This window comes from Cladophialophora yegresii (assembly GCF_000585515.1).
Source record: "Cladophialophora yegresii CBS 114405 chromosome Unknown aczIN-supercont1.4, whole genome shotgun sequence".
Taxonomy (NCBI): Eukaryota; Fungi; Ascomycota; class Eurotiomycetes; order Chaetothyriales; family Herpotrichiellaceae; genus Cladophialophora; species Cladophialophora yegresii.
The window spans coordinates 2892533-2906547 of NW_006913048.1; the positions used below are offsets into that span (position 1 = coordinate 2892533).

At 53.0% G+C, this 14015-nt stretch overlaps 6 protein-coding genes across 6 annotated transcripts; 4 read left to right on the forward strand and 2 right to left on the reverse strand.

The window, feature by feature from the left end:
• Positions 1 to 1046: 1046 nt before the first annotated feature.
• Positions 1047 to 2375, forward strand: A1O7_06394 (uncharacterized protein; the record flags this gene model as incomplete). Its single annotated transcript, XM_007760396.1, has 1 exon — positions 1047 to 2375. The coding sequence occupies one exon, from the start codon at positions 1047 to 1049 to the stop codon at positions 2373 to 2375; it is 1329 nt and encodes a 442-aa protein (XP_007758586.1).
• An 889-nt stretch (positions 2376 to 3264) lies between these two features.
• Positions 3265 to 3585, forward strand: A1O7_06395 (uncharacterized protein; the record flags this gene model as incomplete). Its single annotated transcript, XM_007760397.1, has 1 exon — positions 3265 to 3585. One exon carries the CDS (start codon positions 3265 to 3267, stop codon positions 3583 to 3585), a length of 321 nt encoding a protein of 106 aa, XP_007758587.1.
• Positions 3586 to 4294: 709 nt separating this feature from the next.
• A1O7_06396 (methylene-fatty-acyl-phospholipid synthase) lies at positions 4295 to 5156 on the forward strand (the record flags this gene model as incomplete). Its single annotated transcript, XM_007760398.1, has 4 exons — positions 4295 to 4379; positions 4433 to 4472; positions 4550 to 5023; positions 5069 to 5156. 4 exons carry the CDS (start codon positions 4295 to 4297, stop codon positions 5154 to 5156), a joined length of 687 nt encoding a protein of 228 aa, XP_007758588.1.
• A 474-nt stretch (positions 5157 to 5630) lies between these two features.
• A1O7_06397 (uncharacterized protein) lies at positions 5631 to 7315 on the forward strand (the record flags this gene model as incomplete). Its single annotated transcript, XM_007760399.1, has 4 exons — positions 5631 to 5703; positions 5776 to 5894; positions 5955 to 6108; positions 6162 to 7315. 4 exons carry the CDS (start codon positions 5631 to 5633, stop codon positions 7313 to 7315), a joined length of 1500 nt encoding a protein of 499 aa, XP_007758589.1.
• A 477-nt stretch (positions 7316 to 7792) lies between these two features.
• On the reverse strand, positions 7793 to 8899 carry A1O7_06398 (uncharacterized protein; the record flags this gene model as incomplete). Its single annotated transcript, XM_007760400.1, has 2 exons — positions 7793 to 8584; positions 8750 to 8899. 2 exons carry the CDS (start codon positions 8897 to 8899, stop codon positions 7793 to 7795), a joined length of 942 nt encoding a protein of 313 aa, XP_007758590.1.
• Positions 8900 to 11360: 2461 nt separating this feature from the next.
• A1O7_06399 (uncharacterized protein) lies at positions 11361 to 12253 on the reverse strand (the record flags this gene model as incomplete). Its single annotated transcript, XM_007760401.1, has 3 exons — positions 11361 to 11506; positions 11620 to 11724; positions 11809 to 12253. 3 exons carry the CDS (start codon positions 12251 to 12253, stop codon positions 11361 to 11363), a joined length of 696 nt encoding a protein of 231 aa, XP_007758591.1.
• Positions 12254 to 14015: the final 1762 nt, after the last annotated feature.

Here is a 14015-nt window from a genome sequence, read left to right on the forward strand (position 1 = left end):
CTGCCCGGCGCTAGATGGCCCCATTCGTCAGAGGATAACCAAATACCTGGCAATACGGAGTACTGTGTACACAGCAGTCACAAACCCAGTTTCGGATTCAGCCCTATTCCGTCCCTATTGTGCAACCCCATTTCGCTCGGCCGTGTCCACTCCGTATCGATTCTGCAAGCATCGGATGACGGCAAACACCCACGCTGCCTTCCTTGATGAAAATAGGCCCCTGCAGTGGCTCGGCCGGTACACTATCCCCAATACTGCAGGTGCTACATTTGGGTGGGACTATCAAAAGACACTTAGGCAGGAATCGTACGTACCAATTTGACGATAGGTGTGATATTAATTCTTGACCCAAGCTCTAAGCCAAGATCACTCAAACAAACAGATCATATGAACATGATACCGCATGAGGCTCTTTGTATAGCTATAGATCGTTTTCCTGGTCTTGGAGGGTGAGAGCCCCTGCTGGGACCGTCTTTGTTTGTAAGTACCTTGGCCCAGTCCGAGCTCCGATCAGCAGGCTTGATGCTTCAGCACTGGCACGCGATGGAGACCACGTCCTTCTTGAACAGAGGCGAGAGGTACCGTCAATGGACTCCGGTGTCCCGGAACAGTATGCAGAGCTGACCTTGATATGCAGGATAACAACTGATCCAGGCTCAGCAACAAAAGTAACCAATGGTGAGAATACTTCAGCCCGCGGACACAAGATCTCATACACGGCCATATTGCTGTTCGTGACGATTATTGCCCTGTCTGTCCTGACGGCGATTGTCTTGCATATCTCTAACGGTGACGATATCTCATCATGGCCCGTTCAACCGTCTGTGTATCTGTCTCTGATAGCTGCTGCCTTGGGTCCGGCGGTCGCTTACATACATGGGCAAGGTGTTCAGGTCGACTTTTGGCTGTTCTGTATCAGAGGCGGGTCAATGTCCCAGATCGATGACCGGTGGCAGGTGGGGGGAGATATCGTCGCAGCCGTACTGCTCTCCTTGCGACACCGAAGGATCAGCCGCATAGTCGTGGCTTGTGTAGCTGTGACAGCCATGGCTGTACAGGGCACCTTTCTGCAGAAGGCCAGCCGGGCAGTCCCCACACAGCGCCAGCAAACAGCCACGAGCCACTTGAATATCGCGCCTGAACTTCCCAGCGAGTTCACCAGCACCTTTACCGGCCGCGTCACCGATTCCGCCGTCCTGAACCCTACATTTGCCTCCGTCCTGCAGCAATTCCAGGCACGCTCGACAATGACTGTCAACTCGACTTGTGCTGGCTCCTGCTCTGGAGCAGTTGCTGCAGCAGGTCTGGTCGCCACCTGTTCGATGTCGCCATACAACTGGACATTCGCTAAAGATTTCTATGACGACTACCCAGCAGCACAGTTCAACGCATTCAATATCTCCTTTGGACTGTCACACGACACTGTCCCTGGCAGCAACGGCAACCCCACCTATGTACCTAACAGTTATTATCAAGTATGGCGTAACAGCCGTCTGACTGTGGATTTCCACGTCAAAGATGGCCGACCAGCCACAATGGTTGAAGACACTCCCGTCACGGTAGGGTTTCATCGCCGATGTGTTCTTCGACCAGCCACCGTTTTCTACCCCGTTGTCATCAGCAACTCCACGATCAAGTTGCAAGGACAGATGCTCGAGGATGAAGTCTTGGAATTCTTGGATATTTACGAGCCAGCCATTTATGGGTCAGGTAGCGGCACCACTTGGCTGGGCTATGCGTCAACCGTGGCAGAGCTTTACGCAACGTATGTCAACGTCAGCTATGCCGGGGCCGCCGGATACACTTACACCCGGTCCGGCTTGTTTGGCACGGCCTATCTGAAGACCCTCGGAGATGTAGTATCTCCGAGGGCCATGATCGACGTGGCGTTCCATGATCCAACCGAAGACGTCCTCAGCGGGATGCGGGAACTGGCTTTCCGCATGGCCCTCGCTGCGGCCCAAGACCCTGCCTCCGGCAGATGGGTGGGCAAGAACAAACCGCCCGGGACCAACACGAACACCAGCAGTCCGAACTATGGAGATTACAACGCGAGTCTTGCCAGTGTCCTGCCTTTCAATATCTCCACTGCGACCGTCGAAACGCGCAACCTCACAGTTTACCAGACCGACTGGGTCTACGGAAGCCTTGGTATTGCTTGGACATTCGGAATGCTCCTCCTCATCACGCCCATCTTCTACGGCTTCTGGCTGCTTGAGAGGCGTGTCTCGCTCAGTCCCTTGGAGACGGCCAAGGCGTTCCGCTCGCCGTTGCTGGACGATGTCAATCCGCGAGCTGATCTGGATATGATCCGTGCGCAAGCTGGTGCCATTCGAGTAAGATACGAGTGGTCAAGACTGGAGGTGGTTGGCTAAGTTGCACGTGTGCACTGTGGCAGATCCTGGCCGCGATAATAAACTCCGCAACTTCTCCTACGCCCGTTGATCCGAGCCGCAAGGGTGAGACCAAAGATCGTCCATGGCGTAATGATCATGACCCGTGTCGCGTACGAGTACGAGCATACACACGGTGTATAGGTGGTCAACGATTTACAGCTGGGCCACATCAGCAAGCTGGAGGAAGGCTTACAAAGTTCAAGAACGGACCCAGCCCAGTTGGTCAAGTATATAGTCCAGATTGGGAATTCCGAGGTCCAACTACGAACTTCGTACAGCGCGACGACTGCGGTGTCAGCTTTTAGTGTATATATCTTGAATGTGGTAAGCTTATACATAGTGGGACCTCATCCCGCAGTGTTCGCTCATTCCCCACCACTATTATATGGCGGGTCGGACCTTTTGTTGTGCGACGCCCTGTCCGCGTACAGATGTATCCACCTCGGCATTGTGCCCCTTGAAGCGGTTGGAAGAAGCTTTTCTGATGTCTGAAGGCGGATCAACGACAACGTCATCTTTCCGTGCGACACCAGGCTGGAAATGGCAGCGGCGAGTTCGGGAAGTCCACGTGTGCCCGCAGCTGGGATTGCCGACTTTGCTGCTCCTCCACAATAGGCGCGGCGATTCTGCGGATAGAGGAGGCCATTACCCGTTCGTTGCATTGTAGGGAGCAAGGAACGGACGGGGTATAGAAGGTATAAGAAGGTCGCGCAGATCGTGTCGAATGCTCTGGGCGCTGCAGCAATTCCCCTTGATCTTGTCTCGATCTTCCTTTCTCGGCCGGCTCGTCAACCTGAGTCTCAGCACCCGCAGAGCTCGGGCCGATCCATACTGCAAGGACGAGAAGCAGACGCATTTCCAGCCAACCATGACTATCTTACCATTTCTCTGCACTCTCGCTTTGATCGCCGCCCCCGCAGCCGCCCTGCCCGCCAATGCCAAAACGAGCCCAGCTAGGATCAGCCCGCTACTGGACAAACGCGATACCCTTACCGTCGAACTCTGGCAGAACCCCGACTGCACGGGCAACCTCAACGTCGTCAAAGTGGGCAACGTTGGCGAATGCCATGCCGAGGCCGAGTTCAGTGCCGTTTCCACATTCAACGTCGCGCAGAGCTTTTTCAACAGGGGCTTGAAGGTCATTGCGAGCCAGAGTGGAAGCTGCTGCAACGATGGTGGGATTTTGTAGGTTTTGCCTTTCCGGTGGTTTAAAGCTTCCCACGTCGGTCAATTAATGGTAACTAATCGTTACTGCAGCTTTAGGGTCAGTTGTAGCTTGACGAATAATCCGAATTGCTGCAGGGCGGATGGGTCGAATAGTTTCGAGGTCGCGACGTCTTGCTAGTGCAAGGCCCAAAAGAGTGTTGGTCGTTGGGGTAACTAGGAGCTCTGTCGAGGCGTGTTTTATACTGTGTATGCGAGCTTCAGAGTGCAGTGGACGAAGAGGGGATTCACCATCCACCGTTCTGGGTCATTCAAGCAGGGGTCCTAAGAGATAGTCCCAAGCACACAGTAGAGCGAATAAAGCGGCACGAATCGAGGCATCGGGAACTGAGGCACGGACGGAGCATCACACGGAACATTTGTTAGATACAGCCATCTATGGCGAGATTCAGCGATAAGAATTGCAACCCTCGCTCCACAAGTTCATGAACACGCAGAAAGTAGGCGGACGACTTTTGTCTATGGTCCTCCGTAGACGCTGGGGTACTACGGGCGAGCAAAAGCATGCTGCACGCAAGCAGTCGTCATTATCGATTCGACTGCCGTGGACTGCCAAGGACATGCCCGCATACTACTCCGTACTGCCGAGTAGTTCCTTTCCGACCTGCTTTGCTGGCATTTTCTCTTCCTAATGCTTTCTCCCTGATAGACGTCAAAGAGAGCCATATTGCAAGATGGAGAAAATACAAAACGTCTTTGCAGGCCTCACCGGGCGAGAGAAAACCGGGTTCCTCGACACTTCCCAGCAGTCCCTCTACAGTAAGTCTCGAGAAAACGTTGCCAAACTTAGCACCACTGATGCGATGGGACAGTTGCCGCAGCGGCAATCGCGTTCAATCCCATTTTCTGGAAGTGAGTCTCTTGGCATTCGTATTCAGAGCCTCTCGATTCATACTAACTTTTGTAGCATCGTGGCTCGACGAGGCAAGAACTACGACGACGACGACGAATGACGCGCTTGTGCTAACGGAGACAGAGCACAAAACTCACTTTTTAACCAGAGCATTTGGGTCGCCTTACTACGGCTGCTACGCATTGGCACTCACCATCTTCAGCATTGGCGTGATTCGGGACTCGCTCTACAAGTCTGCATTGGAAGACCAGCCATTCTACCAGCCGTTGCACCAACCAGCATTAGGTGCCGTCTTGTTCCTAAGTGGCAATGTCCTGGTGTTGACGAGTATGTGGGCCTTGGGCGTCACTGGCACGTACCTGGGCGACTACTTCGGCATCCTCATGGATGAGAAGGTAGAGGGGTTCCCTTTCAATGTCACAGGCGCACCCATGTACTGGGGCAGCACCCTCTCCTTCTTGGGGACTGCCTTGTGGTATGGTCGTGTTGCTGGGCTGATTCTCACATTGGAGGTGTTTGTGATGTACCTCGGTGCACTGCAATTTGAAGAGTAAGTGTCTCGCCCTCAGTCCGTACAACTGCTGACTCGACTCAGCCCATTCACGGCCGAGATCTACGCGCAGAAGGAGGCGAGGCCGGTAACTCGCTCCCTGACCAAGCAGAAGGATCGCAAGAAGGCGTGAAGAATGATGGGTGGTATGGGGTAGGCGATATGCTGACTGCGCAGAGCAGACACAATGGAAGCCCCGGCGCGTGGGAGCAATCGTATTGCTATGCTCAGGCACGGCTTCCGATGGAGAAAAGCGATAAATTTCGGGATTGCGTCATGGGCCGCTGATCACCCGTGATGGCAGGTATGCCGCGGCAGGGGTGTGATAGACATGTCGTGATTGGCTACGTTGGGCGTGTGCGCCATCGGAGGAGGAGTGAGAGCGAGGTGGAAGCAACCCTGCGGCTCTCCTCGACTCAAGTCACCCTTCTATGAGTAGAGCATTAGAATTCACTCGCTACGATGAGTGTGAAGAGACTTTGAATCTGCTTCTCACACCTCAGTTTTGGTCTTCGCTCGCCATCTTGTCCACCGCGTCGCGCCCTGATCCTGCCTCTACACCCATCCTGTCCCGTCAGCCCGTCCCTGGACAATCTCAACGTCCACCATGCCTCCCCAGCATGTCGAGATCGCAGAGACAATCGCAGCGCTTAAACGAGCTGTGCGACGCGAAAAAGAAGGTAATCTATCGCACAAGTTCTATGCGCAAGCAACGCCTTGAGTCTCATGCTAATCCTGTCTCCACACCGTAGCTCCTACCGACCAAGCCATTTCTGCTGCTACAAACAGAGGCCACAAATTAGCCCGCGGAGCCATTTACGTGCATGCGGGCGCTCTGCCTTATGCCCATGGTCCAGAAGGCCATAAACAAGTATGTCGTCTCATCAGCAGATGGTGGGGGTTCGAGCCCGAAGGCTAACCGCGAAGATAGAAAATCGAACATGCTGGCTACACGCGCTACATCCTCCAACGCAACCCGATACGCATCAACGAAGACGGCGATGAACTAGACGACGATGAAAGTGACGCAGAGGCAGATGCTGATGCCGGGGAGGAGAACCCTTATGCTGGGGTCCGTCTCGAAGGTACTTAGCTTGTCCTCTCCGGCTGAGGGCTAATCGCTAATCCGTGCTTCCAGAACTTCTGTGCCCGCTGAAGCATCCCTCCGAGCTCGCGACCCACCCTACTTTGTCCCTACCCTTTCTCGATCCTGCCCTTCCAGATATGGTCAGATCAACCGAAGACAAGCTGCGTCAAGAAAGGGTAAATTTATGGCGAGCCAAAAACCTAAGCAGACAATTTATGGGAGACGAGTCTTGGATACCTCTGGAAAGCACCGAAGGTGCTGACGACTGGGACTTGTTCGAGCCCAAACCTAGGAATCCTGCACAGCAAGCGGGCAAGAAGCGAAAACGAGACCATGAGAATGAGATCTCACGAAACGGCATCAATGGTCATGACTACGCGAAGCCCGACCAAAAGGAGGACCCAGCGCGTCCTGTGCCTATGGACTCAGACGCAGGCATTGGAGAAAACGCCAGCGAGCATGTTGAAAAGGCAAGCGAGGCAGGGACAAATCAACCGGCTCAGGAGGAGCATGAACCCGTTGACAAGGAATCCACTACGAATGGCGTACACAAAGATGGGGAGACAGTCCTTCCGGAGAGCAAGACCAAAATTCCGCAGAGCGATAAGGATGATCCTGGAGAAACACGCGAAGCACCGATGGCAATAGAAGCGGACGGCGCAGGACAAGAGCAAGGAGGTGAAGCGGCATCCGAGGACGAGACTCAACCCCAACCGACAAGAAGGATAACCAGAGCCCTGGCTGCCGAGACCAACAATTCGAACACAGCAACCCCTCCTCTATCACCCCACTCGACCACCTCTGTCGATTCCTATCTCTTACATCCCGATCCGTTATTCCTCCTACCTCCGATACTGGCAGCGAACCATCGCGCCCCACGCAACCTCCTCCGCCTAGGCATCCCCGTCGACGAGCTGATGGAGACTCGCCGCCTGCTGATGATGTACATTCAAAAACAGGAGGAAAGCGTACGTGGTTACGAAGCCGTGCTGGCCAAACTCATCAAAGCGAAGAGAATGCGCGACAAAGTGTGGCAGTGGGCCAAAACCGAGGGCCATGTAGGCGAGCTGTCGGATGGGGAGGATTGGATCGACGCCGAGGCGTGGGGGCTGCAGCTCGAGGACTTGAAGAAGGGCACGGACGAGGAGAATAATGAGGTGCAGGAGGATACTGGGAGAAAGGGCAAGAGGAGACGGCGAGATTAGAAGTCGACCCAGACCCTGACCCACGCTTCACCGGCCAAGAAGCCTGCGCCGGCGAAGACTCCTACGAAGACGCCAGAGAAAAGAATCTCCTGGCTGTCGCTAGGCACGTCTACGAGGCCTAGGTTGAAATCCCTCCAGACAATCCCATGAATGGTTTCGAGACATTGTCATTCTGCTTGAGCTGCACACCCGCTTGTATTCACCATTTCGAGGCTCTTGCCTGTTCCCATTGCGGGCTCGTAGCTACAGTACGTTCGATCTCTGCTTGCGCGTTATGGGCGTCTTCTCCTGTTCCCGTGCGGAACTCAACGCCAGGACGCCCGCCATTGAACAAGCACCAGTACCTTGCCGCAAACGCCGGTATTTCACCCCTTCCAGCCATGTTACTCCGTTCGTGTCATGTGTCGTTGCGCCGTACTCCCGTGGTCTCATCACCCGCTGTATCTGTGCCCGATGATCATCCCGTGGCTGCAATGACTAGGCGGCGGCATGGCCAGAGGCTGCCGGACCCGCGCCACCTTGCAATCCCACACCTTCGACCTCGCCACCGGCAGCGACGGTAGCGTCGGCCTCGTCATCCTCCATGTCTACGGCGCGATCGTCGACGGCCCCATCACTGCTCTCAGCGTCCTCAATGAACAACTGCTGACCTTCCGCCACGACGCCGGCCTCCTCAAGTCTCTTGCGCTGGTTCCGGCGCACGATATCCTGCCACCTCGCCAACGCGGCCGCGTGGTGGACCTTGAAGCCGAAGACCTTGGGCTCGTAGCGGCGGCGCGACTTGACCGGGACCAAGGCAGGGTAGACCTGGAACAGGATGTTGTGGAACGAGGAGCCAAAGTAGGCGCCGTCGATGCTGGCGTGGCGGCTGGATTTCGGATTGTAAATGTCCTCGCACTTGGCGCAGTAGAGCTTCACCGTCTTCAGGCCCGGATTGTCACTGGGACCGAACGGCAACAGGGGGTGACTCTCGCAGATGACGCGCGGGCAGCGGCCAAAGTCGGACTTTTTGAACTTCTCGACCATCTTGGCGAGGCCGCGGGTCGTGACGATGTAGCGCGCGTGCACCAGGCCGTAGAGGTGGCGGGCGGACTTCTCGATCGTCTCGCGCATGTCGTCCTCGCAGTCCAGGTCGAAGACGTCGGTGATCAGGTCCAGCGCGTGTTGGTAGTAGTGCACCTCGGTGTTCAGGCCCGTCAGGTTGAACCGGTCCGTGATGTACTCTTCGTCGATTTCGCAGAAGTACTCGTTGCCTCGGGAGGAGATGAACTGGGATTTGAAATGTTAGTTTGGTTGTTTCATCTTTCATGATTCATGCCCAATGGTTTGTCGTGTAATGTTCATCATCAGCTATCTTCATGGGGTTCAGGTGGGGGGGGTTGTGAAAGTCCCATAGAAATGTGAGGCTCAAGTGAGGAAAGGTCCAGAACTCACCCAGTCTCTCCAGTAACTGGTGTAGTCGCTGTCCGTCTCAGACTGGAAGTCCTCCATCTTGGCGAACAGTGTGAAGCCGACAAAGGTGGCGAGAAGGAGGGTGGATGAGAGAACGATACAAGTCCCCGTAATGGAGACGGAAATGGCCATCGTGCCAAGTTTGAAGGGGTTCTGTTTAGCGTGGTGTTAGCGCCAACGGTGGATCAAGCGACAGGAGATGAAGTACTTTGGTGCGGTGCAGCAGATATGATTTGTGTGCAGCTGTGGCTCTTGGCGTTGAAGGCGCTTGTTTAACGGGGTGGACGCCCCTGTTCAACGGTGCGATTTCTCAAGCTTTTTGACGACCTGTCTCCAAATCCATACGGCGCTTGACTTCTACCGCCGCACAATCTGCTCACAGTGGACAAAGGCCATCCTACCCTGTTGCGTATGCCGTGAGTATCATCAGTTAAGCATGTTGGAATAAACAGGGTGGACGCTTTTAACTCAACGATGTGATTGCTCAAGATTTTTGACGGCCTGTTCCTAAATTCGCACAGCGCTTGACTTCGACCGCCGCAAAAGCTACTGACTTTGGACAAAGGCCATCCTGTCCTGTTGTGTATGCCCCGAGCATCCTCTTAAGCATGATGAAATGAACGGGGCCGACGCCCCCAATCCAACAATGTGATTCCACAAGCTTTTCGACGGCCTGTTTTGCACCTTTTTTACACGGCGGTTGGCCTCTACCGCCGCACAATCTACTGAAGCTGGACAATGACTATCCTTCCCTGTCAAGTCTGCCTAAGTATTCTCTGTTAGCTATGTCGAAATGGGCATCCATATTGCTCCCAAACGACCAGTATTGGAGGCGGTGGTCATTGTGATCTCAAAGCGTTCAAATGAAGCATGTCTTCTACACAGCTCTAACGGCTTTGTGTGCTATGGAAGGGGTCAGCAAAGTATGCTCTGGCACCTCTCCTCGCTATTGCGAGGGTGACCGTTCACCTAACAACCCTCCATTACCGCCTGCCCTAGTAAATATTGACGGTTGACTATATAGAGTGACCACATGCCCTTCAATGACAATATTCTGTGCTGCACAGAACATGGGCAGGCATGTAGAGACTCGCAGCACAGTACAAACTATAACCGTCGGTTTGTTCTGTCTGGCACTTGATATGATGAGCCTCTTCCGACGAATATCGACAGACGGCATCCTCCAATCGATATGAGGAGTGTTCCTTATCAGCCCTACTCCAAACCGGAGAAGCATGTCCGATTTGAAGAGACACTACACGGACATCGTGGTAAGTCCCTGGTGGATTGTGTGAAATAAGGCGAACATGCTCCAGTTGAATGCCCTGCGCTTGACTGTGTCATTCGCAAATTCCTCTCTTTTCGTCAAAGGATCCGCCCAAGGAACGTCGGGACCATCGGCTATAGAGCATTATGAGATCCCCCGTAATGAGGCGAGAGATGTGACCAGTCAAATTGCGCTTTGGTTCTCGTTGCTGGGTGAAGAATACTCAGAACAGCTTCGCCGAAAGTGGGTGAACTGAAGTCCAGGCAGTCCAGGCAGTCCAGGCGCTGGATCTCCAGTTGGATGGGCTTCGGAGGTGATAGGGCAAACCCCTACAAAAATTCTCGGCAGTGGTTGGCAGCGGTGAAGTATCCCCGAATCGGTTCGGGGTCTTAGTGTGGCTCGCAGGATGCTCCACACGGCTCTTCCGAATTGAAGTTCCGGAGTTATTCTGCTGTTTCATGACAGTTTGTGTCATAAGCTCAACGGGCTAAGCCAAGCTATCCAAATACTCAGCACAGAGAAAGCGCTGGAACCCTGACCGGGGCGAAATGACATTCGGGAGTTGCTGTGTTCTGCTGGATGTGCCAACATCTGGGGTAACTATGCCACCAGTATCCGGGTCGTCTCGGCCTTGATCAACCATCTCTACTTCGTCTCCTCCTGTCTTTGTCGGAATACCACCACTAGGCCTGGCATCTTGACCTACTCGATTATTGCGATGAGGCTGGAGTAGGATAGTGTATCCATCGATCTGGTGAAGGGCTTGCGTCTTGAACGAGGAGACACTGATCGCGAGCCAATGCTGTTGTATGGCAAGGGACTGAAGGTTTCTAACTCGCGAGTTCTTGCTGTCGGCTTCAACTCAGTAACGTTCATGTCTTTAGGATTACAGCGATGACTGCAAACACTTTCGGGAAAGTAGTGGCTACACTCACATGATTGAGCATACCAATTCTAAGATCCACCGCGAGCTTATGAGGCCGTTGAATGTCATAACTTTGACTGAATTGGAGCTGTCTGAGGCATCAGGCACAGCATAACGACTGATGAAAGAGTCGGTTTGGTCTGTAGCCTGTAATCGTGGCGAAGCAAGCGCGGCCATGTCGAGGTATTCCAGAATTTCATGTATTGACTCTTGAGTTTCTTCCTGGGACAGAGCCGGGCAGTGGCCAGGGAAAGTAGCACGTATTGAGGGAGTCAAGACGTCCGAAAGCTCTTGAACAGAATACGTCAACATTTGCACAGCTGGATGATGTGCACTCAAAGGCCCTGAAGTGGTTTTGTCGAGATCTATACCCTATTAGAACCGAGGAAAGAGTGTGTACCCTACAAGCGCATGCCAGTACCTGCATCCAGATCCAGGAAGAGCCAGTTTAGACTCCTGTTCAGAGTATGCTGTGCAGCCCAAACCAGGCGATCGAATCCTTGCTTCCCGCGTAACATTGAGGGAAGGCGAAGGTTGACCTCCACAACTGATTTAAAAGTCAGCACATGACGAAAAGATAATGGATGCTGAAACAAGGCAGCTGACTGCTCCAATTAAAGAGACCTCCAGGAGTGTTGGAAGGCAAAACCAAAGTCTTACGATATCTTGATTTGACGTGCTTTCTACCGCTGGAAGACGACACGGGTACACCCTGCAGGCCGGCTCGCTCATAGGAGGCTTTCGAAAGTTCTATACTCAATATTCCTGTACCGCAGCGTCAGTCTCTAGCCCTATCAGGATTTTATCCTGAGGCCAGCTGATCGGGGATCAACTCCGGGCTTTCCTTACCCTCATTTAGTGAGAAGGTGTCGTCAACGCCCGGTTCTCCCTCAGAGATCATGAGAATATTTCCTGAGTGGAGACACCCATCAGAGTCTGCGGGTACCGCTGTGGGCGCCTTGTTGATCCCTTGTGTCCTTGAAGGCGTAGAATGAGTCCTACCTTTCTTTATGTATTCATTGAAGAAGTCTCCTTTGAGCACGTCTTCAAGCTTCATGATGACCTTTGCATACTTTGGTCTTGACGTATCTGCCATGACGCTATCCCAAATAATGCGGTGCAAGTCATCCGGTAGCATGATAGTCGCAGACCTGCCATATGATACCTCGCGAATAGTGTGCCATGGAGGTCTCTTGGTCGGCGCTTGAGAAGATGAAACGTATCCTGGGAGTTCCCCCACGGATATATTCACTTTCGGCGCTGGTGCTGACCCTGTTGGGAACAGAGGCGACATAGTGCAGCTGCTGGTTGATGAGCAAGCAGAAGTGTGGAAGAGAAGCATGCAGAGTACAGTGTACACAGTATTGCGTCTAACTTGCGTTTAAGCTCCTGTCTGATACTTCACCGTACCGGCGCGCTAGTGTTTTTAGGCTTGGCGTCGTGGAGGAATGTTTTTCGAGCTTCTCCAAATTCGAAAGTTCGTCCTCTGCAAAGTTATCCGCCTTTGCCAACCGACAGCGCGTGTGAGGTTGCAGCGTCCCTACACTACCTTGCATTGCTATGGTGAGTGCTCCTCGATTTTCACACCTTGGAATGATGAACACATGCAATCCAACTCCGAGGAATTCCTCTGAGGATCAACATAACTCTAGAATTACGCTGACCACCCCTCGTCCACACTTGCTTCCTAGTTGCACACCTGAGGTGGAAGACACTAACTTGTATTCAGAATGAGCATCGCTGCTAAGGTCCCTGTGCCGCAGAGCACCCGGAAGACAAGTCACTAAAAGGTACGGCCTTTCCAGATCAGAACCTTTCATTCCTCTACCGCCCATTCAGTGATGACTCCACGACACGAAAGGCATTCCTCAGACTTAAATTACCATGTGGAATCTGTCTCATACAAGTTTCAGCCTTGTCTGATCGTCTATCTCGTCCTTCGGCCTCTTACCACACTGTTTGCGAACTGTCAAAGCTGACCAGATCCTGCGCAGGTACCGTCCATACACCCTCTGCTCAACTTCCTTCCTTTCCTACCATGACGAAGACTTGAACGAACGGGCGGACAGACTGCGTGCGCGGTGCCTTCCATCTGTAAAAACAAGACGTACAATCTTGTGGATGTTGGGGCTCGCGACACTTGTTGAGAACTCGTCAGCTGATTGACCGCTCAAAAATGATTTCCCGAATATGTGTAAAGTGTGAGATCTTTACTGACGGCGCTGCGTTAGGTACATCTCAATACCACTCCCCGCTCTCTTTCTGCATCTCATGATGAACACTATTCACACTGTTTGAACCGAGCTCTCGCTCGGAAATGAACGCATTACACTGAAAATTCTGATTTAATGAGGTATGTCTACCCTCTACGTCGAGGTCCTTTGCTGACTTCTCGCTGACAGCCTGAAATAGATGTTTGTGTGACGCTTGTTTTCGTCGACCTCGGCCGCCAAGACCTTCGCTGACCACACCTGCTGACAGGTAAATCTGGGCGTACTGTACGCTCAGTGAGATGTTTTCAAAAGAAGGTACGCGATCACTTTTCAGCGCAATTTCGTTACCCTGATGATCTCATGTATTTTCGCTGTGTTCTTGCTGAATCCTTATGTGGAATATACATCACCTTGGAGAACTGATCTTGTTGATTACTCAACTCCCAAGATGCCTGCCTTCTACTTTGAACAGTGTTTCTAACACCACTATAGTGCCTTTCGCCGAGAAGCGTGACTGGAAAATGCGTTCGAGAAACGATACTCTGCCACCGTGTGCGAGAAACTGTGTTGTGCTTACCTGGGGCACCTAGCGTAGTATCCTATCCGTTTATAGCTGATAGATGTCGTACAGCTGCTCTGAGAAGCAGCTTATCTCTCATTCGGGACCAGATATCTACATCGAACCTGTCACTTCGTAGCTATCGAGTAGGCTAGGTGATATTTCGCCTTGGGGCTTTTAGCCAACCACGTGGCTAATTTTGTGGAGCTACTTGGGCTTGGTCTCACTTTCCGACTGCGACTTCTGCGCACACGACAACATCCTTCTCTTGCTACACAGTTCAC